Below are 23,829 nucleotides of genomic sequence, written 5' to 3' on the forward strand. Positions count from 1 at the left end.
GCCTCTTTGCTTAGGCTGCTGCCCCCGCGACCCGGCCTCAGATAAAGCGGATGAAGATGGATGGATGGATGGAGCTAAGGGAGTTTCTTTTTCCTGAACACGATGGCCTGGAAACACAACCTTGTTCTCAGTGATCTCCAGGCTCCGTGATGTCCCTTTCTTCTCTAAGTCCCTCTCCCATCTGTTGCTAAGAAAACACCTGTGTCCAAAACACAGAATTTTTAAACCTCCACCCTACAGATAGCAATTTAGTGAGTCGAATGCTTGCTTCAATCAATTTCACCCCTGGCGTTTGAAATTGGGAGAACAATAGCGCACTTGTCATGAGGGCTAACGTTGCAGTACCAGAGAACAAAAAGTAATACTAACAGTCAAAGTCAAGATTACAGCAGCTGTAGTTTAGAGAATCTAGGACTTAAAGAAAGAAATTAACCTAAATCAAGCAATGGCATTTTGGAGAAATGGAGGTTTATAAATCTGTGGCAGCTTCAAAATATTAATTACAATTTTGGCTAACTGCACAACAATAAAGATCCTCAGCCTGCTCATATGGCAGCAGCTGATTAACAAAAAAAAAACCCAAATACGTCAGACACCATCTGTTTTAGGCTTTTTCTAGTGAGACTTTTTCTCATTTGCCTTTTGATATATTTGATACTTTTGATAATTTGAGACACTTGGTCACGAAAACGATATGAATGAATTCCAAGAATTTTCATCTGCAATCCCACTTAAAACTGATTGCCGAGTATTCGGCATTGTTTTATTCAAAACTAAGATGTGATGCACCAACACATGACGACATGACTGCAGAAGTGCAAATACCCAACTAAATGGGCCAACTGAGGTTTCATTGTTAACTTGAGCTGTTACTTATTAGAGGGACTTTAATCAAAGATTGCCCTTCACTTTCCACTGAAGCGCTTAGTAATAAATCAACTGTCATTTTACTTACAGAAATGCCTGCTTAGTTTTTGAAGCATGAATGTAACAGAGGCAGACAATGCTGGGGAGAACTGACGGACAAAAGCAGGAGCAAAGGTCACAGTTTCCAATACCTTTTGGAACTGGAACCAAAGTAGTGCGGAAGCTGTAAAGATAATGAACGGGCTGCTTTTCATACTCAGGTAACTGTGTTTGGTTTGGAAGTTGAGGAAGGGGTTGGGCCATCCGTAGGTGAAGGAGAAAGAAATAACAAATAGGCAGACGATGAGTAGTAGGCGGTAAAAACCATGACCGTGTTGTAATAGGATCACACCAGCCGTGACACCCACATTCTTGGACTGTATCTATTTGGCCTTGATGAACTAAACACCTGTAAAGTCTTCCTACACCATTCTAGCACCTGCACTGCTGTGTTATTTGCAATTATCAACTGAACCTAGCACTGCTAGTCGTTAACAGATGAAAAAAAAATATCATAGCTGGGAATGAGTTTGCTGTCAGTATTTTAGCAATAAATAAATATGACATCTGCTTCACAGATCCAGCTCCTGGCGTTGTGCAGAGCTTCCAACCTACACCCAGTTTCATCCTTGAGAGAGCATACTTTGTAAGTAGACCTGTCAGACCCTTCCTCTGGTGATGTATCTGTGCCAGCAGCAGCAGCAGCCTCACAACTTATTCTCCTCCAACTCTCTGCTGTGTGCTTAATGTTCACTTGGGCTCATCCCCAGCTCTGCCCCCCGCGCTAGTTCCCATTCCCCTCTCACTTGGCCCCCCTCTCGCAGTCTCAGCACAATCAAGTACCCCCGTCAGCGATGGGCATTTCATTACCTAAGTGCCAATTTCTCAGCCACGGAGCAGGTAGTGGAGCACTTAACCACAAGCTGGAATCTGAATTCTAATGAGAAGGTTCATCGTGCCTTACTTACTACATCCATGTGAGGTGTACAAAATGCTCCCCAGAAATACCCAGGTTAAAGCAGTTTTATTTCGGTTTATTTATACATGGTAAATGGTCTGTATTTATATAGCGCTTTACTAGTCCTTAAGGACCCCAAAGCGCTTTACATATTCAGTCATCTACCCATTCACACACTGGTGATGGCAAGCTACATTGTAGCCACAGCCACCCTGGGGCACACTGACAGAGGCGAGGTTGCCGGACACTGGCGCCACCGGGCCCTCTGACCACCACCAGTAGGCAACAGGTTAAGTGTCTTGCCCAAGGACACAACGACCGAGACTGTCCAAGCCGGGGCTCGAACCGGCAACCTTCCAATTACAAGACGAACTCCCAACTCTTGAGCCACGATAGCCCCATTTATTTATTTGTATAAAATAGGACTTGTCGACACTTAAATGGGCGGTTTTTAAACAAAGTTTTTTTCGATGCTGTTTTGGCCTTCAGTCAGCATGCAAAGCATTTTTAGATCAATGAAAATCGACCTTTTGAAAAATCTCCCGCAACGATGAGGATACTCAGACAGTCAATTTGCACTTTTGACAGGTAGAAACTGAAAATCGCTAAAGTGATTGGGTTTCATTAGTCACTGCGGGTCCTTTCCTGATTAATCACAACTGAGAAACCTACCCTCTGCTTCCTGTTTACTCTGACACGACTAACACAGCCATGCCCAGTGTATCTGAACGGTCATGTGATCATGTTACTAGGGAAGACACGGATGAGTTCTGAAACTGTGCCTAAACTCTGCCTGGACTCACATGATGCTCGTGAGGTCTGAGAATGAAAAAACGGAGAGATGTCAAACTGAACAAGTGTGCCAACCATGCATTTGCACTTGTATGTTCTCAGACTTTGCAGCCCATCTGGTACTTGCATAGCATCAAAACACAACATACTACAGTAATTTAAACAAGACAACTAAAGAAACAGCTCTCTCAGTGAGGTTTTACTTGACAGGCAAAAATCTGGCTGGTCTTTACAAGACTGGACCTCTGCTTTTTAGTTTAATGTGTGTAACTTCAAAAAGTATCTGGGACATTTTATGGAGGGTGAATCAATGTCTAAGTAGCCCACTTAAACAAATGTAATGTCTTTCTGGGCTTCTGCCACAACTTTGAAAGCTTAGTTTCTCCTATTCCTGTCCCTTTGTCCTATAAATGTCTCTGTAACTTGATTTAGCATGATTGATGAAGGACACAGTGGAACAACAGATGCTTTAAGTGAATCTGTGCAGGAACTACAGCAATGTATGCTTCTGAACTTGGAAGCAACTTATACGAGGTCGGCGTTCAACAGAAGGATCCAGGTTCAAGCATTCATTTCAGCAAGATTAGGTGAAATAAATCCCTACCAGATTCTGGATTTCTGTAGCGCAACTAAACCCTGACCTTTGTGTAGAGGGGGAAGGCAAGTGAAAAGAAAATTCTCCAAATGTTCAGTAAAGTACAACATCATCACACTAACTGAGCAAATACGGAGTAGTAAGCAATTTTTCTCTAACTACAAAGTAAAATGTTGCAAAAATGGCGAACAACCATCTCCAAAATGCATCATGGTTTCCCAGTGGACACAAATCTCCCACACGCTTCTCCCCTCCCCCAGGCAAGTGACTGGGGAAACAGCCGTCATCAGGTAAAATGACCCTTAATGCCTTCTGAATAGAGCAGCTAACTTTACGTGGCCGGGTCATTAAGGAGACAAAAGGGCTGCCCAAACAGCAGGAGTACACTCTCCCCAGCCACCAGCTACACGCTCCCTTTCACGCAAGCGACAGAGCAGAACAAGACACTCCCAAGTCGGAAAGGACTGAAGAGAGAGGATAAATCTGGAATGGAAAAAATGAACTGGGATATTTGAATTTGGCTGTTATTCAGCTGAAGCGATCTGAATGACTGAGCGTGTGCTGAAGCTGATAATAGTCCTGCGCAAACATCCACCACTGCCATCTGGGAGAGGCTGACAGTCATCACACCAAGTATGTTAACGATGTTTGCAGATGACTCGGAAGCCAGGAGAGGACCGAGAAGGACAACCGAGTAGGAGTGTTTGAAAGGAGCGGACCTGGAGCTGAGTTTATGTGCATTTCTCATTGACATGCAGCACATGTACACAAAGCCCTGCACATATACACACACACACAGCAGAGTCCTGTCTCACTTGACTGTCTTCAAATGCTGAATAAACTTGTGGTCAAAGACATCAAAGTGTGTTGGTGTTTGTGCATGCAGGCATTTACAGCACTATTGAGTGACCACACAAAATACTTTCACACACTCACAGCAAGGGAGAAAGCCAGGCCTGGAAAGCGCAAATATGCAGAGTTCCACAACAGAAGCATGCAAACTCTTCCTCAGAGGCTGTAGAAAGTGAGTCCTGCACTGTAAACTATGACTGTGAGAGACACTGCTTTAAATTAACATGTGGCTACCGCTACGGGTATAATTAGCAACAGCAAATTAACTAACAAGCTATCCAGGAACTTGTGTTGCTAGTTTTACAGCAGAATAACCACCTGTTACATTTGTGCTCTCACCTGCTAAATTAGAGGCAGTGAGGTGATCGTCATCTGATTGCTTCATTCAAATAGCTGATTTTCTTTTATGTTTTGCACAAAGTATTGGACTAAAAGTGACTGTTTGGAATAGTTTAAAGAAAGTTAACATATAATAGGCCTAACTGTATTGTACACAAAGACAATCAATCAATACATTAATGTCGAAATTTATTAGTCTAATCATCGACAATGGCCTCTAAAATCCAGCATCAGTCTGGCTCTCGTTTTGTCAATATGAAACATCCATAAGGAAGCCAAGTGTTTGCAAAAAGAATCCAGAATAAGAACATATGCAGATTTTCTACCTTAAACCAAGTCTGTGACAATCATTAACACACATACACACACATGCACTTTAAAATCACTGCTAAAAATGGCTTTTTCTTTCAGCTGAGCGCCTGTCACATCCAGGGTCAGGTTACTCTGCCATGCACACCAACAAAAGGGAAGCAGAACAAAAAACAAAAAAGAGTAGCTCAAGCTCTGGCAGTGACTTCTGAAAGACCCGGTTCACAGAGAGCAATAATTTCACCTCATTTAGAATGAAATCCCCGTGAATAATCTGCAGGCATAAGAACCTGCGCGCCTAACCAGAAATGGGCAGGATAAAGTTTGCTTGAGTGCGTGCGTGTGTGTGGATCCTCAACAAGCGTAGCAGGGCTGATGACTTTTTAGGATCACAATGGTTATATCAGCACAGGCGCAGCGTGTGAATTAAAAGCTGCAAATCAAATGACCGAAACACTGCCCACCATGCTTTACTGGCAAACGATCTAAGACAAGCGCAGGAGAAATTGAGGAAACAGTTGGCTCTGAAAACAAAGAAACCAAATTGTTACCGCTAATGTCACAAAGATAAGAGGGTTACAGTTCATTACTTCAGAGTTAACGCATTAAATCTGTTAATTATTTATAAGCATTCCGTCAGATGTAAACACGGAGCAGAAGAAAACTGTGGAAAAAACTGTGGGGGAAAGTTCAGGGGAGCAAAATGTTTAGTTCAAATGTAATGATATTTCTCTGTGTGCGTGCGATCGAGCGGGAGGCCAGCAGTGTATCTCCATAAAAGCCCCATTCGTTCTTTCAAAAATCTTTACGCTTTGATGAGCAGGCTGCAACAATACCCTGATTCTTTAGAGCAACCCTTCTCCTTAATCCCTTCTGCTTCCAACAATTCCTCGTTCTGTGAACTTGAGTTTGTGGCCCTAAGATGGTCTATGACCATGATTCAGGCTATTTCACCAAACCCCTCCCACCAAAAAGCTTTATTTTTGTTTCCCAAGGGGAGAACGGCAAATATGATATTCAAAGTCTGAAGCATGCACTCTTTTCAGCTTTAGAGCTTTGATAATCAGACACGATGGGAGACAGGTGGTTGGGAGGAGAGGGTTCAAAAAGACAAGAAGTCAACAACAAAGGCTACCCCCCCTCCAAGCCTCCACACCCTACCAAAAGCTGGCCTCCGAGCCTTTGTCAACACAGATCTAAAGAGGAGAAGCTCTGGTGGTAGCCCGAGGGTGATCATTCACAATCTGCTCCAACGCTGAGCGTGTATTCCTCTGGTCTCTCACCATACCCGCACACACAATAATTAAGTTCCCATCCCTCCCCTAACTAGCTGAGCTCAAACTCCCTTTCAGGGCTCAGTAAATGAATAAGCTGATAACAGTTTGGTCTTAAAGTCTGCTGTTGATGAAAAAACACATTTCAATCCCCCTTAATTTGGCAGACTGGCGGCGGAGAGGAATGAAATTAAAAAGTTTGCTCTCAGTAGGTTTCATATTCTGCATATCGAGAAAAAAGCTGCCGCTCCCCTCCATCCATGCGCGTATGCAAATACACACAGAAATGTAAATGTACGCACAATGTAAAGACATTTGCACATAAAACTAGGATGATGTGTTCCACCAAACTTTCAGCATCATCACACTCAAAAAAATCTCTACTATTAAAGCTAAAAATGAGGAGGAAAGGGGGTGCTCTTGGGAAAGGGACTTTTTTAATAAACTTCATACGCTATCGGTTTTCTGAGAGTGGAGGTGATGGAGCGTCGCCCTTTATCAGGACTGTCGGCGCTTCATCTCAAACCAGCCAAGTGATTTGCATGGAGGGGATCTCATTTCGGCTTCTTCAAAGGAATGATGGCAGGGCTAAAGCGAGCGAATCCAAAACACTGCAGCCATGACTGACTGCAGGTAATCCACCAACTTTAAACCTTTGGAGGAACATATCTTGGCAGACTGACAGGCCCCCCAATGATTTCATGTCCACCCTTCCTATTTGTTGTGATTTTCAACTGCTTTCAACTGGATAAGATTGGGTATGCATCAGTTTTATAAATGTCACAGTGAGAAGATCAGGTGAAGGCAGCAAGGATTTGGAATATATCCTGCTTTCAAAACAACTAATACTGTGCTGAATTAAGTAGAATGATCATTGACATTGCTTCATTTGTTAATTCAGGTGCAATCAGTATGAACCCGAGTCTCCCAAAGCAAAACTACACCAGGGAAAGTATGTAGAACAACTGTTGGTGTTCATTAGTAAGGTGGATGCAATAATTTTAATGGATCACTTTCTATCCTGGGGACCAAATATTTCAAAATGAGCAGCTGAAAAGTCTCATTCTGGAGCCAAATAAAGCAAATACCAAACCAAATCTGTTTTCTTAGTGGTTTGAATGGTAATATACTGGACAGTCCTTCATAAGACATTTATTTTGGAATTCAGCTGCAATTTGCTAAGTGACTCCTGAGTGTTGTATCAGTTTCAACAGGCCCAAAAGCTGTGCATAACACCTATAGTTAATAATTCGATCATTCAGTGGAGTCCTGAAAAATGTAATCAATCACTCCTTTCTTATTACTCACTGAAAAAAAATCGACTTTCTTTGTTCTATATATTATGTGACAGCAGAAGTCATTTGTTACTTTAATTTGTATTTAACAAGTAGAGACAGAACTGTTTGGAAATTGCTTTAGACTCTTGACAGCTAACTTCACAGGTCGAGTGAGGAGATGAACTTATCAGCTATCAATGATCGGCCACTGCACAGGTGCTTCTTGTTTGTTTGGGTATGTTTGGGTGGATCGGTGGTTAATTTATGTCTTATTTCTGTCTTTTTGATTGCTACACAGAGCACAACTGATTCATCGGTGGGGCGACATTAGCTATTCGCAAATCGGTTGGTATCTACATTTATAACAGCCGAGATATGAAAACTTAAAAAGTAAAGAAGAGAAACGCCCCTCAATCATGTTATAGTGTCGATGATCATAACATTAGGGACTTTGCTAAAATCAGTAGTCTGCATTCTTGAGTATTCACACCATGAAATAATTAACTTACAAACAGCGCAACTCTGTTAAGCTGTCGTAAGCGAGAATGAAGAGTTATATAGAGATAGTGACAGAGATCAACATGACCACCGAACCCAGTGCCTCAGAGATGGGGAACCAAACAATCAATCCCAGGGTAACAAACTATCAAAAAGCTCATGGTAGATAAACTAGATGACACCATGTACACCTCAGGCGTTTAGAAGCTGCAAGGCGTCCTTTGTGTCAAAGCTTCCTTTAGTTCCCTCAAATCACCTGTGCAAAAAAAGTAATCTATGTCAAATACTCTTACTCTTTTTGCAGTAAATTAGTATGGATTTGTGTATATTTGCAAATACGTTGTGAACAGGTGGTTGTAGGACTGATAATTGCCAGCTGAAAGATTGTGACTTGGCCCAACATACTGCACACAATTGTTCAGCAGAAGCTCTATCGCTCCATTGAAACAGATTGAACGATTCTAGGCTATGGCTCCTCTCTGAGCACAGACTAAAGCGACTTCCATCTCTTATGTCAAACTAACACATTCAAAACCATTCTCTGTACACAGGAGACAAAGCTCATATTTAGCCCGTAGCCATGTCCTGGTGAGATAGTAAACAAATCAAAAAATGCTAGAGTGGCTGTTATGACTGTAAAATATACTGCTTTGTGAACTGCTTCTTGTTTTTTTTAATCATATGTACTGTTAATAGGGTGGTTGCTTATATTAAACATGGACATTTTTTTTCTCCAAATCCTGAGGTCAGCATACGTGCAAGTAATTTCTGTGAGCTAAAACACTTTCTAAATGCTTTGTTTGAAACTCCAGGCTCTGACTCGGGAGAGGAGCTTAACGTGTTTGTTTTGGAATAAATTGGACCTAAAGGGGGCTGCACTACAGTCCAGTATGATATAAACACAGACTGAAACTGCAAAGAATAAAAAATGAAGACATGCAGCTTGTGGGGATAGGTTAATTGGATAATCCAAATTGCCACTAGGTGTGAATGTGCGAGTGAATGTGAGTGTGAATGGTTGTCTGTCCCTATGTGTTAGCCCTGCGACAGACTGGCGACCTGTCCAGGGTGTACCCCGCCTTTCGCCCTATGACAGCTGGGATAGGCTCCAGCGCCCCCCGCGACCCTGAAAAGGATAAGCGGAAGCGAATGGATGGATGGCTAGAAAAGAGAGTAATAGGGTGCGTGGCCTTTAAAATGACAGCTACAAGTTCAGCAACTTTTAGATAACAACTACATTTCAAATCTCAACCCTTACACCTTATACTAAAAAGAGTATCCATGACTTTTGTTTGAACAAAATCATATTTAAAGATATAAACTAAACTGACATGGAGTATAGACTTGGCAATTATTATGCCAAGTCAGTTTTAGTTTAGAGCACTTAGTCAAAATTGGAGATGCTTTATGCTTCTGCACAGCGTGGCCTGTTATTTGTGATGGTGAATTCTGTCAAAGGGGATCAGTATTTGAATTGCAATCATTGACAATGACACCAGAGCTGGTGCCAAACGAAGCGTACGCTAATTGACAGTACTGTGCGGTGTCATGTCATGTATGCATAATATCATTCAGATATTAAGGGCACACAGTACAACATAAGGCTGACTGTGCTGTTCAAAGCTTGCTTAAAGCTAACAGAAGGGGTTTGTGTGTGTGTGTTTGTGCACGTATGTGCTCTGACAAGTGTGTAGAGTTCATTATCAGGAGAGCGGTGATGAACTCCAGAAGCATTCAGTTTAGTCTACTGCTGAGGTGACTCCCTCTCTGTCCTTTAGTTCCCATCTTCCGAAAAACACAATGAAGGAGGAGGGATGGGGGCCGCTGGCAAAGCCACAGAAGTGAAAGGGAGGACAAAAAGGAGGAATAGGAGGTTCAAGGAGGGGAACACAGAGGAAGAAGAGGAGGAGAGAAATTGCCTCTCAACTCGTACCATTGTCTAGATGTAAATTAGAGCTGATCAAGATTCCAGAAGCATCCTAACCAGCAAATTCAATCTGCACAGACCCAACCGAAGAAGAGAGAGCCAGACCAAGAGACACAGAGAGGGAGAGGGAGAGAGAGAGGTACATAGATAGGGAACAGCAGAGTGACTCACATACAGACAGACGTGCAGAAACACATACGGGGACAAAGGGAGAGATCGGCTTCAGTGGTGTGCAACAAATGCACTGCTTTAGAACAAATAATGCACTGAAAAGAAGAGGAAGGGGGTGGATGGTCTTTAGAGCAAGAGCAATATACATTCTGTACAGCCAGCTGGGTCTAGTTCACTCAGGAAGCCAAGTGATCAGATTTCCTTTAAAAGTAAGAGTTTCAATGTCACATCATCATAAATAAAGTAAGGTGAAGACACATTCAAAAAACTCTGTGCAGCAGTCACTTAGTTCAAGCAATGCATAGTTCAACCGTATGCTCGTCCTGGGAATGTGTCACGTTGGCGCTGTGAAGACGCCTGACCCTGTTTTAACCTCTCATCCCATAACCAATTCAAAGTCCCTTTTGGCTTCAGGTAAAGGTTAACTGGAGGATGACCTGATGCCTTTAACTCTTCCCTTGTTTAAATGGAACAGGATGTGTGGAGGCTACAACGCTCTGAGCCTGTTCTGAGCCGAAACAAGACCCTGGAAGTTAACCAGTTAAAAAGGACCTCGGGGAAATTCCAGTGGGAACTTTGTATCGAGTGCTAGATCAAGGTCGCTGATGTGCAGATGAGGAAGGAGAATACTGTGTTGGCAAAATTACCCGAACCTGCACATAACGCACTTCGCAGTTAAACAGCAATTAAAGGACTTAATTTAATATTGACTGAAGATAAAGCATAAGATTTAAGGCAGCCAATAAAAGACATGGCGTGTTATATCTTCTCATTTGCTGAATACACTGAGCTCACAGGCTCACACTTGTCCTGTTCCTGATGAGCAATGCTGCACTGATGACAAAAAAGTATTTTCAATTTCTCCTTATTTTATTATATGTTCCTCTGTATCCCTCAACAATCAATGCCTTTTATGTCTCATGTAGCACACTTGTCTTGTTGTTGAAAGGTGCTATACAAATGTATTTACCTTACTATAACCAGATGCTCCACTTTTTTTTTATCTTTATACTATAGCAGGAGCTAACTGAATCCTGCAGCAAGGACTCTGTGAGTGCAGGGGAGTAAATATCCCAACTACAACAACTATACTTTAGAAAGCTGTTCGGTTACATGTTGCTTGAATTTGCTGGCCACGTAGCCTGCTGAAGACTAGAACACCGCAAACCCAAACTCGCCGCACTCAACGCCTCCATCCATCTCAATGCTAATATATTTCTCTAAGAGCCCTCTCGAACATGTCTGTTTCAAGTGCTCTTCCAGAGCATGCCTCTACCCACTCACAGAGGAGGAAAATCATCACTGAGAAAGATGGCTTTACAAACTTTTTTTGTATGTTCTCTAGCTCTCATGGTCACGAGAGGATCAAGGGATGTTAAAAATGGCTGGGTTATGCAGCACAAGGGGCTTCTGAGTGACAACAAGGAGAGATTTGGAGAGGCTGATCCGGGCATACTTCTGGCAACAACTTGCAGTCTGTGATAGAACTTGTTACCTCAGGCCAAGCCTCTCTCAGGCACTATGCTTCTGCTGGAAAACGCCAAAAGCTGCCTCTGGGCAATGACTTCAAGGCTTCTCCTTTTTTTGTGTGGGTTCAAGAACAGCTAACAAAGTGGCAGCAATAGAAGTGGAAGAGACGATGCGGATGATATTGTAAGCATCTTAACTATTATTTTTTAAGATGGGTTTTAAGGGATTTCAGAGGGAAGCTATCTGTTAAAGGCTGTGTTCAGCAGCCAATAGTCCTAATGGCTAAATTTGGACTAAAATGCCATAAATTCTGCTGTATGTGCTAAATCTTTGAGAAACCTAATCAATAATGTCTGTCTTCATCCTTTTCTTCACAGTTCAATAGCTCTAACTTTGAGCTGACTTTGCGTTTCTTTCTTCTTCTCTTCTGCATTCCCTGTACTATTTGTTCTTTTTATCCCTTCCCTTCATTCCCATTCTTGTTCTGTTTGCCCTTCTCCATCGGCTGTCTCTCCCCATCACTCGTGCTCTTTAATCTTGGACTTCACTTCTTCCTTTCTGTTCTAGATTACCAGTCACATTTTCTCTCTTGTAGACATGTTGTGCAGAACTGTTGCATACGCAACACCTTTAACACACACTGCTGTAGTAAAGAACTGCATTAAATCAGAATTTCATTCAATTGCAATCAGGTTTCAAATTGCTTATTTGCATTTAAATATTTGCTTCTATCCAGGGGAAGATTCTCCTCACGTGTCCAACCTCCTAATTGTGTTGTATACTTTTACATTTTTAGGCTCACAAGCTATTGTGATTGATTTTCCACTAACAACTGAAAACACACTCAAAAACACGACTGACCAAAGTGCACCGATGGGGCCGGCAATACTGGAAATATGTAAAAGAAAATCAAAACAGAAATAAGATCAGACTGGAAATATAATAAAACAATATAAAAAATAAAATGAACTGTATTTATTTATTTTTTATTTTACAGAACTTTTAGTTATGCAGGCAATCCCACTGAAATTCAGTGTTTCATTTATATGAGAGACACGTTTTACTACTGGATTGCAAAAGTTTTAAAGTACTATGTTCTTAGTTATATGGTCAATTTTGGTGTTGTTTTCTTTTCAGTGTTGAAAATCTTTTTTTCTATATGTGTATCCTTTATATGCAGACATATAACTTTAACAACCCTAAAACTCACGTCTTATCTGTGTGTACTCACTACGTCACGACATAGTCGGTCGTGCATTTCTTCGAAAAATTGTTGAAAATAATCACAGTGCACAGGCTGGGTCACAAACGCGCTGGATTATGTTTATGTTTCATTCGGATTTGGAGACAGTAAAGTCTGTGTCTGTGTTTATGTGAATGTGTGTATACAGATACAAGCTTAAGCTAGTGAGACATCCTTTGCCAGATATCTCCCTCTGAAAACCATCACGTCCTTGTCATTGTTGGCTGAAACAACAGGGGCAGACCGGTGCCTCCTTCCAGCCAGACAAATCTGTAAGCCTGAAGGGCAAAGCAAAAAAGAAAGAGGAGGTGTGGGTGTCCCAAGAGGTTTTACTCCTCAGGGGAGTAATCTCAAGTGGTTTGTCAAGATAATACATATCATAAATTCCATAACTCAGTAAAAGTAAACAAAACTTGAGCATCTTTGATGGCACTGACTTGAAAAGTCTAATCTCTCATCCATCATGACATTGTTACCTACAGCCAGTATTACGTTTCTTCATCAATACATGCAGCAACACTCTGTTCATGTGTTTGATAGCAGCAAGTTCAAATATGTCACACATCAACACCGATGCAGCAGATATTTATTTGATATTTTTTGTCAGAACATGGTGCTAAAATTACGCACGATGAAACTCATCCATCAACAGTAAGAAGTGGGTTACTCCAGTGCATGCACAAAAGGGGAGCTCACTTCTTTCAAACTCTAGACCTGTTTTTCTCTTTCTAGCTTACAGCATTGAGTTCCAGCCATTAGTGCCTCCAATGTCATAGCTTTAGGCAATTTCACAGATGTGAGAGAAGGCCTCACAGCAAACTTTTATCACACGTATGCAATAGTACTTTTCTACGCCTGTAAACAATTTCTGATTGTCCAGGGTTATAATTTAACTGACTTTTTGTGAGTAAACTGGCAGAGAGACACGCTGAGAGAAGCATACAGAATTAGGTCAGAGGCACCAGGTTGTTAGGACTGACAGCTTTACGGGGCATGGGATTCCAGTCTAATTACAGGTGGAAGTGCAGTAATATGGCAACACTGGGAGGAGGAAGATGATGACTGTGGGAGTACAGAAGAGTGAGATCAGGCAACAAAATACTTTAACATGTGTTAAAGGTAAGAGCAGAGGCATAAAATCCAAATTGTGGTTGGTCAGCAAGCTCAAATGTATAAACCAGCCACAAAGGTATGACAAAGGCACACACACACACACACACAGTGACAGACAGACACACGTACAGGTCGTCATCCGGAAGTGAGAACATGATTGAAGATGCGAACTGAAAGTCGGAAGCAAAATAAACATGATGGCAAACGCAGAAGGAAACTGTGAAGGTCAAGTCACAAGGGAAGGAGAGGTGTTCATCCTGGGTTCACCCTGACTATCCTTCCACAGAGAGATGGATGAAGGGGAAGAAAGGAAGTAAAGCAGACTAAACTGTTGTCTGAGGAGCAAGACAACACTGGGAAAAGCTTGTGTAAATCCTAAGATTTGTTTTGTGAACAGTGGGCCCCATGTTGTCAAGTCTACCCTGCTTCCTGTAAGTGTATCATCCTAAGGAAGTCGGTGTTCAGTTCAGAGATGCATAGGATTAGACACAAAAACCTTCCTCAAAAAGTTGAGGGAGGTTTCGCCAAAGACAGGAAGCTGCTTTGGCACTACAGAGAAGCCCACAAAGATAACACAAAACTAGCTGCACTTGGCAGATATATGGATGACAGTATATAGCAGGTGTGCACCACGAGACAACAAGGAGCATGATAGTTGTAATTAAAAGCACTGGGTCAGTGCATCTGCATCAGACATCCAGAGGGGCCCAAATCTAATTAAACCCTGAACTCGTTTCTTCCTGCTTTAATCCAGCCGTGGTGTAAATCAGATGAAAAATCCCCCACTTATTCTGTACATCTGCCACAAGTGAAGTAAGGCTTTATTTCTCACCCCAGAGATCTCTCCATGTCAAACCTTTTCTCTGGAAGAGACATTAGAAAACAAAGCCTCTGTAGCTTCAAACAAAAAGAATTCACAGGGTTAAAAAAAAACTTTTTCTTCTCCGTTTTTCTTGATCTAAGAAGTTTTGGAGTGACAGCTGACCTGACCTAAATACAAATCACATTATGGCTCCTGCTATCCCCCCTTCCCTCCCCGTGTCTCACCGAAACTCTTTTCTCTAAACCTGATGTTTTTGGCATGACAGTAAGTAGCAGCACTTGCCACAGCAGCTGCCCGGCTCCAGAAATGTGGCCTTGGTAGCAGGAATTTTGTCACGGATCCAGTTCCTTGGAGAGAGCCCAGATCTCATGCAGACTGCTGCTCTGAACTCTTTATGTTGAGGACAGAAGAGAAAAGTTTCCGGGTCACTGTACATCCAAAGCCCTGCTCAGAGCCTCCGGAGTCAATTTCACTTTCCTGGTCCTGGACTAAAGAAGAGCTTAACTGGGACTTTGACACGAGCTAACTTTACATCTCCTTTTCAGTTCCGTTAGCCTTAAAACAATCGCTGTATGGTGAAAACCGTCATCTTTACTATCAAAAGACTTACTAAATCATTTGATCATGTTGTATTTAGCCAAAGAGAGCCGTAACTGGAATGAAGTCCTACATCGAGTGCTGAGATCTTTTAAATGTCTTTCGCTTTGTCACAATTAAAGAAAGATGACGAACTTTACATATCAGAAGATGCAATTGCGTGTTGTTGCATGAAGCCAGGCTCTGACGGCTTTTTTACACAAAACGTAGTATATCAGGACAGCCCTGATGTTACACAGTATGTCTGTGTGTACACTTTGAGCGTGTCAACATCTCACAGGTAGTGACAGGCATGTCACTACATGTAGGTGTTTTTGCTTACTATCGCTATCACATACTGCCATCTGTGATTCTAATCAGCAGCGGAGTGATACACTCCTGCTTTGAGCCGGGAAACAAGCCAAGATGAGCAGACTGCGGTTAAGTGGTCCGTTCCTCCTTTGCTCGCTCCCGTCTTTCATGGCTTTTTCATTTTCAGCCCCCTTTATCGCTATGCCAAGCAGGCACTCCACTCCTGCATTTTTAATTAAAATGTAAAATGCGCAATAACTCCGGAGACTCTGGGCTAGATGGCACACAGGTCCACTGGTCTTGTCACTCCCTCCTTGCCTTTGTTGCTTATTTCATCAAAGCCATCCATCTAGCCTTTTCCATTTGCCCAATTCAGTTCACTTCACTGCATAAATGCTTTGACATAAGCCACACAGGGTACACAGATTTATCAAGGGTACACCTTTGTGGAAAAACTCTACAGCAAACGAATGAAGTCTCACTCTTAGCCTAATCCATTCAAGGCCCCTGAGAAAAATCCAATCCTCAAAGTCACTCTTTTTGACTTCCCATGACTCCCTGAAGACAAAAGGCTGCTTATGTAGACATGGACTGGGTAAAGACCCCGGTGCTTTAGTTCAGTCATCTGGGTGCGGCTGTGTAGTGTTCTCACACACTTTATAACGAAATAAATTCCATCTCCCCCTTTGGAATTACCCATAAGCCATATGTTTTTCTACCTGGGAAACTGGTAGGTTGTCATGTTTCACTGTGCAACTGTGATGTTTTAATCTACCCATACAGTTCCTTGCACAGGAACAGGTGGAAACGGAGCCTAATATTTTAATTATAAGGCAGCAAACTTGGTGCAAGTTTTCCCAGAGTGTTTAATAGCAGAGACTGGCCTTTCTACCAGAACTAAAGGCAGACTCCACTAAGCTTAGAGGCGATTATTGCACCTGAAGTGAAATGAACCTTCAGGAAAAACACACAGAAGTCATTTAATGCAAGAGGATCCTGTGTACACAACATGTGGTGTCAAAATTTAACATAATTAGGACTTGAACCTCACATAAATTGCCCTAAAATTCCTGAAAACCTGAGCTGCTGAAGCATGAGTATTTTCTACGGCCTTTAGTAACTGATTAACTGATTGAGCGAAATGACAGGTCCTTTTTTGGAAAGTCTTTAACTCTTCTGGGGATCCATATGATTGGCATGTGCGTTATGAAGAGCTGCAGGTAAAATCTGAAATGTTCACTCCTCCCCATTTCATCATTATCTCCTCACATATCAATAAAGAAGGAGGAGAGAGAGGGCAGCCAGGTTAGGAATTCCAGTCCATTCCAAGCCTCCTCCTTGCACAAACAGTGGAGGGAAAAAAAGCTTTTCGCAAGACCCAGCTTTATTCACTCCAAGCAGCCCCTTGAGGAGAAGAGGGGGGGGCTTAAACAGTCATCCCACATCCCACCCACCCCGCAAGACTGTCTGCTCGACCATCATTAAGCAAAACCACCTGCTGGCACACCAGAACCCCCATCATGTTCTCAACAAGCCCGGCTAACCTGCAAGCCTCTGGATTGCTGTACACACAGATCATAAAGCATCAGTAGGAAGTCGAGTGGTAAAATGCTGCTCATTATCACCCCAGAAGGACAGCATGCACACTAGCTGCAGTCAGCATTATGGATTGAAATAGATGCAACACAAAGGGGCAAAGAAATGATCTTTGATGCAGCTGTTGCATGACTATACGCTGAGTTCTGACTGGCTCGTTCCCCCTCCCCTAAAAAGAGAGAAACAAAATAAAGAAGACGGGAGGGGGAAGGAGAGAGAGGAAAAGATCAAGACAGAAGGAAGAAACAGCTCTTTGTCTTTGTCAGGGCCTTAAGGGAAAGACTTTGGCATCAAGTCATCAAGAGCTGAAACAAAAGCAGCTGATAAACAGAGCAAGACAGATACAATCTCCCTGCAAACTCAACACTTCTCCATCAAGCAGCTTCCTCTCTTCCAACACCCCCCCCCCCACCACCAAACACTTTTGTCTTCAGTTTGCCTTCTGTTTTTGTTACGTCATTATGTGTGTCTTCTAAACTCTTCACAATATCTGGAGAAAGAGTTCAGTTGAGCCCTAAAATTGCCTTCTTTATCCACTCTTGCAATCCACAACTCAATTTGTTTCCAAAGACACAGCAAATGACTGCTGGATCCTGCTTGACACATTATGGTAAATGGTAAATGGCCTGCATTTGTATAGCGCTTTTCTAGTCCATAGGACCCCAAAGCGCTTTACACTACATTCAGTCATTCACCCATTCACGCACACATTCACACACTGGCGATGGCAAGCTACATTGTAGCCACAGCCACCCTGGGGCGCACTGACAGAGGCGAGGCTGCCGGACACAGGCGCCACCGGGCCCTCTGACCACCACCAGTAGGCAAACATGGGGTTAGTATCTTGCCCAAGGATATTTGGCATGCAGCCAGGAGGCAGCCTGGGATCGAACCACCGACCTTCTGATTAGTGGCTGACCTGCTCTGCCACCTGAGCTACAGCCACCCCTATTATCTGTCAACTCTCTGCACAGCACAAATGACAGGGCTAACATTTAACTGGCAGCTAGAGGGTTGAACAGAGGAAGACATTCTGCGTGTCCTCAGGGCCTTCTGCTTATCTGCCCTGACAGGGTGCAAATTCAACTATGTGGGAGAGGAGCTGCATTTGTATTAAAGAGCTGGATTTTCAGTTTCTTCCTTTAAGTAACAGAAATGCCTGCAAGGGCTTCGGTAGGTGGCGATAAGACCTCAACATACAAAAGTGGGGCACAAAAGAACACCGAGAAGGCCTTGCTTATTCATCTTAAATGTGGCGGACAGCGTTTTAAGACATAACTGACATTGCAAATGTTTGCTAAATCTTGTATTAGAGCCTGCAGCCAAGTGAGCGCACGCATGGACTAAGCGGCACTAAAGTGGCACCACCCAGTGCGAAGAAAAACGGTGAAACATAAAGCCTGAGGGTATCTATCTTCTCACGGGGCCCCGATCCAACAAATAAGCCACGGCAAACAAAACATCCCTCACAAACCACGTCCTCACATGCGCAACAACAACAAGGAAGAAAAATAATAATCCTCTGTTTTGCCTTCATTCTACATCACTCATCCTATTTCTTTTATGACTGTGTCCAAAAAGAAAAAAGAAAAAAAAAAAACTCTGGTGGCAAGGAGCACACACAAAGCCTTTTTTCTTCCGCCTCAGACAATGCACCTCCCCACCCAGCACTCTGCCAGGCATTCCTGAGTCTATCCTAGCTATCGAAAATGTCAAGAATGAGGAGAGAGCAGAGGAGGGTACAATGAGTTGCTGCGGCAGGTACAGTCTTGTCCCGCTGTGCTAACATCCCACAGTCTCCGGGGGTACTGGCTGCATAAGAATGGATGGGATCTGACTTGACTCTCTTAATTAAAACCCTTCACTGGAACAAGCCTCACAGCTCACTCTCTTCTGGATGAAGGCATTCAAGCTAATTATCAGGGCCCGAAAACAAAATAAAGATTTCACGGCGGGGCTGCACCTGACAGTTGTCCTGCAGGCTGTTACTTACAGGATGATCATTGCATAAGAAGCTCCAGAAGCTTCCCAGCAAAGTGCTTAATAAACCGACTTTTTCATAATGACTAGTATTTCCTTACTGCTATTCCTTCAGCTGTAAATCGATATGAGAAAACCAGGTAATGCCACGTAAACCCTCTTCAAACACAAAGCCCCGTAACCAAAAGGGCACATTCTAGACAGTTTGTCGGAGCCAAGAAACTCCCCTTTCCACAACAGGAGTCCGAAGAGAAGAAAAGGGGGCTGAATAAAAAAGGTTAGCAGTGCAGTGTTTCGTGCCTAGACAGACAAACAGAAGAAGTTTTATGTGAGTGCCAAATGCAACTTAACACTGCAAACAAGCTCCATCCACTGGAACATCCTGCCACCCAGAACTGCTTAGAGGAAAGTACCCAGAACCCCCCGCAACTCGGAACCAGTGATTGCCCCAGAATGCCTTCAGCAAGGTGATTCGTGCTCTGATTCATTTCCTCGCTCTCTTGCTCCCGGCTTGTGTAAGTGTAACAGTCAAACTTTGAACCACTGCCAACATTGTCAAGCACCAGTAAAAGTTAAACAGCAGCAAGCTCACAGCTCACTGGCATGAGTGGGGGGGGGGGGGGCGCACAGGGTGCTGCAGTCTTACAGTCTTGGTAGATGCTGAGATTTATTAGTCATGGCTGCACAGTTTATCTCATAAGAGCCTGACAAATTACTTCTCGGCCGAAGAGGAACGGTTTTTAATCGGCTTGTTGTGGGCTGAAGCAAATCAGTTGAATAAACAACAATATTTAAAACACGTCACCTATTTCTACTTTTTTGAGAACGCGTGTGAGCTGAGAGTCATTTTCCCTTTCTCCCGCCATTAAGCGGAGGGAATGTGCATTGCTCCGGAATGCTCCCACGTCATGCATTATGTGTATGTAAGAGTTCAAGAGTTTCACCTCAGACTTAATAAAACTGCCCAGCTTCAAGGTGCAAAGGTCGGGGATCATCCCTCAACTTCTGTCCTTAAGGTGTTTATCAGACACACCCACCTTAAGGCTTTGCTGGGAAAGACCGGAGCCTCACCATAGCAACACAGCTCCTACAATGACTCAGGTGTCCTTGTTTCATGGAGTTCAGGGAAACTTCAACACTCTGAGCCTGGGGCTGTAGAATTTCAGAAGCCACAGGAGTATGAAATCCTACCTGCTTTAAGTGATTTACAACTGCTGTGAGCCCTCAAACCACAGCATAGATCCTGCACTAAATTCCTTATATGTCACACACTTTATGGAAACACTGTCACAGCAAATTGACTTACAAAACAGCAAATTGACTTACAAAACAGCAAGGATACGTACTGATAAACTTATCAGGAGCTCCTGTGTGTTTATCATTATAAGAATTACTACATAAGGTAGAGTCCAGATTTTATTCCCTTCAAACTGGCTGCTTACCTTCCACACAGTGCTCCACAGCCTCCAGGTTACGCAGGGTAATCCTCATCAGACTTGAGTTGAGCATAAGTTCGTTCCTGTGTTCGGGCCTCATGTAGTCAGGGGCAGGGTTGAGGAAGAATATGCGAGTGTCGCCCACGGACACCTGATTGTCACAGATCCCGGGGTTGCCGAAGCCGCCGATCATCACCTTGTTGCCGCCATCCAGCAGAATTTCACGGTTCACGCTGGACTTCCCTTTCAAGTAACGCCAAACTCTGACCTTTACAGAACGACAAAAGAGAGATTTGCATTTATGCATACGCACAGGGGTGCATGTGGGGAATTTTGAACTCAAACATAATCAAGGTTTCCCTGAAACACCCAAGGGCACCGATGCTTGTAACCCCAATTTTCAAATCCTAAACAGATTCTTGCAACTTACAGAAAACCCAGCCAATTCTTCCAGATGCAGAATTTGCCCAGCCGCTGGAAAAGTTGCCTACGATACTGCACGCACCAGTGTGCACTGTGCCCATCAAGTGCAGCAAACGCTGCTTCATACGTCATGGGAAAGCTCACTCCTTTCTTACGTGTGTGCTCTCTTGTCTCATTTCAGAATTTGGTGGTGGTTTCTGGAGCTGTGCGCCTCTAATCTACTCCATTCATTCACGGGGAAACGGGAAGCAAGTGGGCGCAGGAAAAGCGCAGTGGGAAAGCTGACCAAATAAAACTTGTTTAGTTTTCACAGATTATAGAGTGGTCTACCACAAGTCAGAGATGGAGGAAGGGTGACTGAAATTTTTCCTTTTAGCACTTTAGGCTATAATTTAAATTAAATACATCATTAAATAAAGGCAATTAATTGTAGATCATATGTCTATGTTGCTGAAAATATTACAGCTCCAGGTTGCTCATTAATGAATGGTGACAATGTACTGAATAACTATACATAGCAGTGACTTAAAGTTGTTTGTGTGTGTGTGTGTGTGTGTGTGTGTGTGTGTGTGTGTGTGTGTGTGTGTGTGTGTGTGTGTGTGTGATCTTTTTATATGACCTGTTATCCACAAGTCACAAAGCCCTAGTTTAGGATGCCAATTGTCAGAAAAACTATAAAATACAAGATTCCTTGCATCCACTGGAAATGGCATGTTGCATGTTTTCAGCATTTATGAGGGGACATCAAGTACGCGCTACCTGTCAGTTTTCCTGCTACAACATGTTTGGGATGATTACATGCTCGGTTAGGCCTGCTTTATGGCTATGTAATTGGCAAGAGGGGAGAGAGAGAGAAAAAACACCATCCATCTATTTCTGAAAGCAATGTGGATTCACTCGCACTGTCCATGTAACCGCTGCCAAATGCTTCTGAATGAATGAGTTTGTAAAATGTTTTTCAGGCAAGCTGATGATGCCTTTTAGAGAGTTGGAACTGGAAGGTAATGGCTTCCATCAGCTACACAAGGGTAAAGATAGCCTATTAGATATTATTAAAGCCCATCAGCAGGTGTACATGCGCTCGGGCGCAGTCGTTTCGGAAAGCACATGAAAAGTCCTACCTTGCAGGAATAGTTGTTATGCACCGGGTCCTTGTTAATTATCTCGTCCACGGTACCGGTTAGAACTATGTTGGCTTCCTCTTCTCTGTCCTCCAACTCTTTCTCCGGGCAATTTGCGGCGCAAAGCTGCCACACAGCGACGAGCAGCCCCGCCAGGAGCAGCCCCGTCCGGCCGGCCCTGAGTGTCCGCTGGGAGCCCATGACCACGGATGTAACCAGAAAAGTAAACTTTTCTCTGATTGGATTTGACCGCACGGTGCGTCCAAATGCAAACTCCAAACTCTCTCGAGTGCGCTAAAGGTTGCTCCAGCCGCCTTTGCCACAACTTCTCTACGCTTTAACCATGCAGCCCTGCTCTTCGCATCTGCAGCCCGGGTTCGAAATCCCTCTCTGCCGCCGCCGGCTGGGAGACCAGGAGGGAAGAGAGGAACTAGGAGGAAGAAGGAGGAAGGGGCAGGGATCTCTCTCCAGGAATGCAACCACACTTCTCTCCTCTCCCCCTCTCTTTTCCTCTCTCTCCCTCTCTCTCTCTCTCTTGCTCACTCACTCACTCACTCACTCACACACACACACACACGTCCACAGTGACGCTCCCGGATTTGCATGCAATCTGAATTGCTGATCCCACAAGTGAGGATGGAGTAGGTGGTGAAGGGTGGCAGGAGGGTTGCACGCTGGGACGCATGTAGAAAGTGATTGTCCAACGCCGCCCCCAGTCGGACAGACAGTGTCTCTACCGCTGGTGCCCCCCATCAGCCCCGCAAACCATGCATTGCAAAGCAGGAGCAACCAGGGATGACACGCTGAATCCCCACCAGCAAAATGGGAAACTTCTAGGCTACAGTTTTGCAGATTTTCACAACTAACCATAAATAAGTCAAATTTATATAACATAGGTAATTAACTATGAGTAGTAACTTCTCTTGTTCCATAACTGATAACATGACCCTGTTTATTGTCATCATATGCAATGATATAGTGTTCCACGCAGAGGGGCTTGGTTTGTTCAAAGGGATTATCTGGGTGACTGGTTTTGATGGCGCACAGACGTGTAAGGAAACTAAAGGAGATTTTCGTTTATCTCAAAGGGTCTAGGAGCCATTTTTACCAGTGAAATAAGTTAAATTTGACTTTTACAGCAGACTAGAAGTGACTTCTAAGTTATCTGGTTCAACTCAGACTGCATTTAAAACTAGACAAACTAGACATCACCCATTGCTTTGCGCGCGGTCGTCATCTTGTGACTACATATAAGCCTACCATCATAACTGTGTGTATTTGTGTTTATGTTAACTTATATTGAACTTGGTTGGTTTGTTTTTGTTTTGTTTGGGGGGTTGCGTCATGGCAGGCCTACATAGTTTCTTATATTTATATGGCACAAATGTGTCATATAGGTGAAACTGACACAACAGTTATGAATGACATTTAAGCAAATTACTATTTTTAGACAAAGTTATTATTACTACTACTACTAATAATAATATAGCACATTAGCTAACACTAGCCTGAGCACAGACACTTGCTAATTTCTGCTAAGTAACTCACATACTGTAGCAAAGACTTCATTTATAGTAGCTACACAGAAGTAAAGCCACGTTATTAATCAGATATTTTCAGAATTATATATATTTTTAAAAAGCGTCAACACCTAACAAATTGACAAGAGGTCCAGTTCACTGACCTGAATTCGCTGACATGGAGCTTCCAGATAGCTCTGCTGTGGTATGTCTGCTGCATTCACTCAGTCACAGCAGCTGTCCTTACCACAACTTTAAATCTCCATTGAATTTAAATGCTGAGTTAAAAAATGTAACCAATCCCAGTTTTCAGCACTC

General features: G+C 43.2%; 1 protein-coding gene across 4 annotated transcripts in view; it reads right to left on the reverse strand.

Annotated features, from left to right (window-relative positions):
* Positions 1 to 22,530, reverse strand: part of agrn (agrin) — a 267,410-nt gene extending 244,880 nt beyond the window's left edge. For 3 of the 4 annotated variants that reach the window (XM_076878737.1, XM_076878740.1, XM_076878736.1), the window contains exons 1-2: positions 21,992 to 22,528; positions 20,454 to 20,715 (exon numbers count right to left, since the gene is read on the reverse strand). In XM_076878737.1, the coding sequence (XP_076734852.1) occupies positions 20,454 to 20,715; positions 21,992 to 22,192 (463 nt within the window). In that variant the 5' untranslated portion in view covers positions 22,193 to 22,528. Of the gene's footprint in view, positions 1 to 20,453; positions 20,716 to 21,991 lie in introns of all 4 variants that reach the window. The other variant, XM_076878741.1, reaches the window with a different exon arrangement.
* Between the last annotated feature and the right edge of the window lie 1,299 nt (positions 22,531 to 23,829).

Source organism: Maylandia zebra, linkage group LG20, assembly GCF_041146795.1.
Source record: "Maylandia zebra isolate NMK-2024a linkage group LG20, Mzebra_GT3a, whole genome shotgun sequence".
NCBI classification, from domain to species: Eukaryota; Metazoa; Chordata; class Actinopteri; order Cichliformes; family Cichlidae; genus Maylandia; species Maylandia zebra.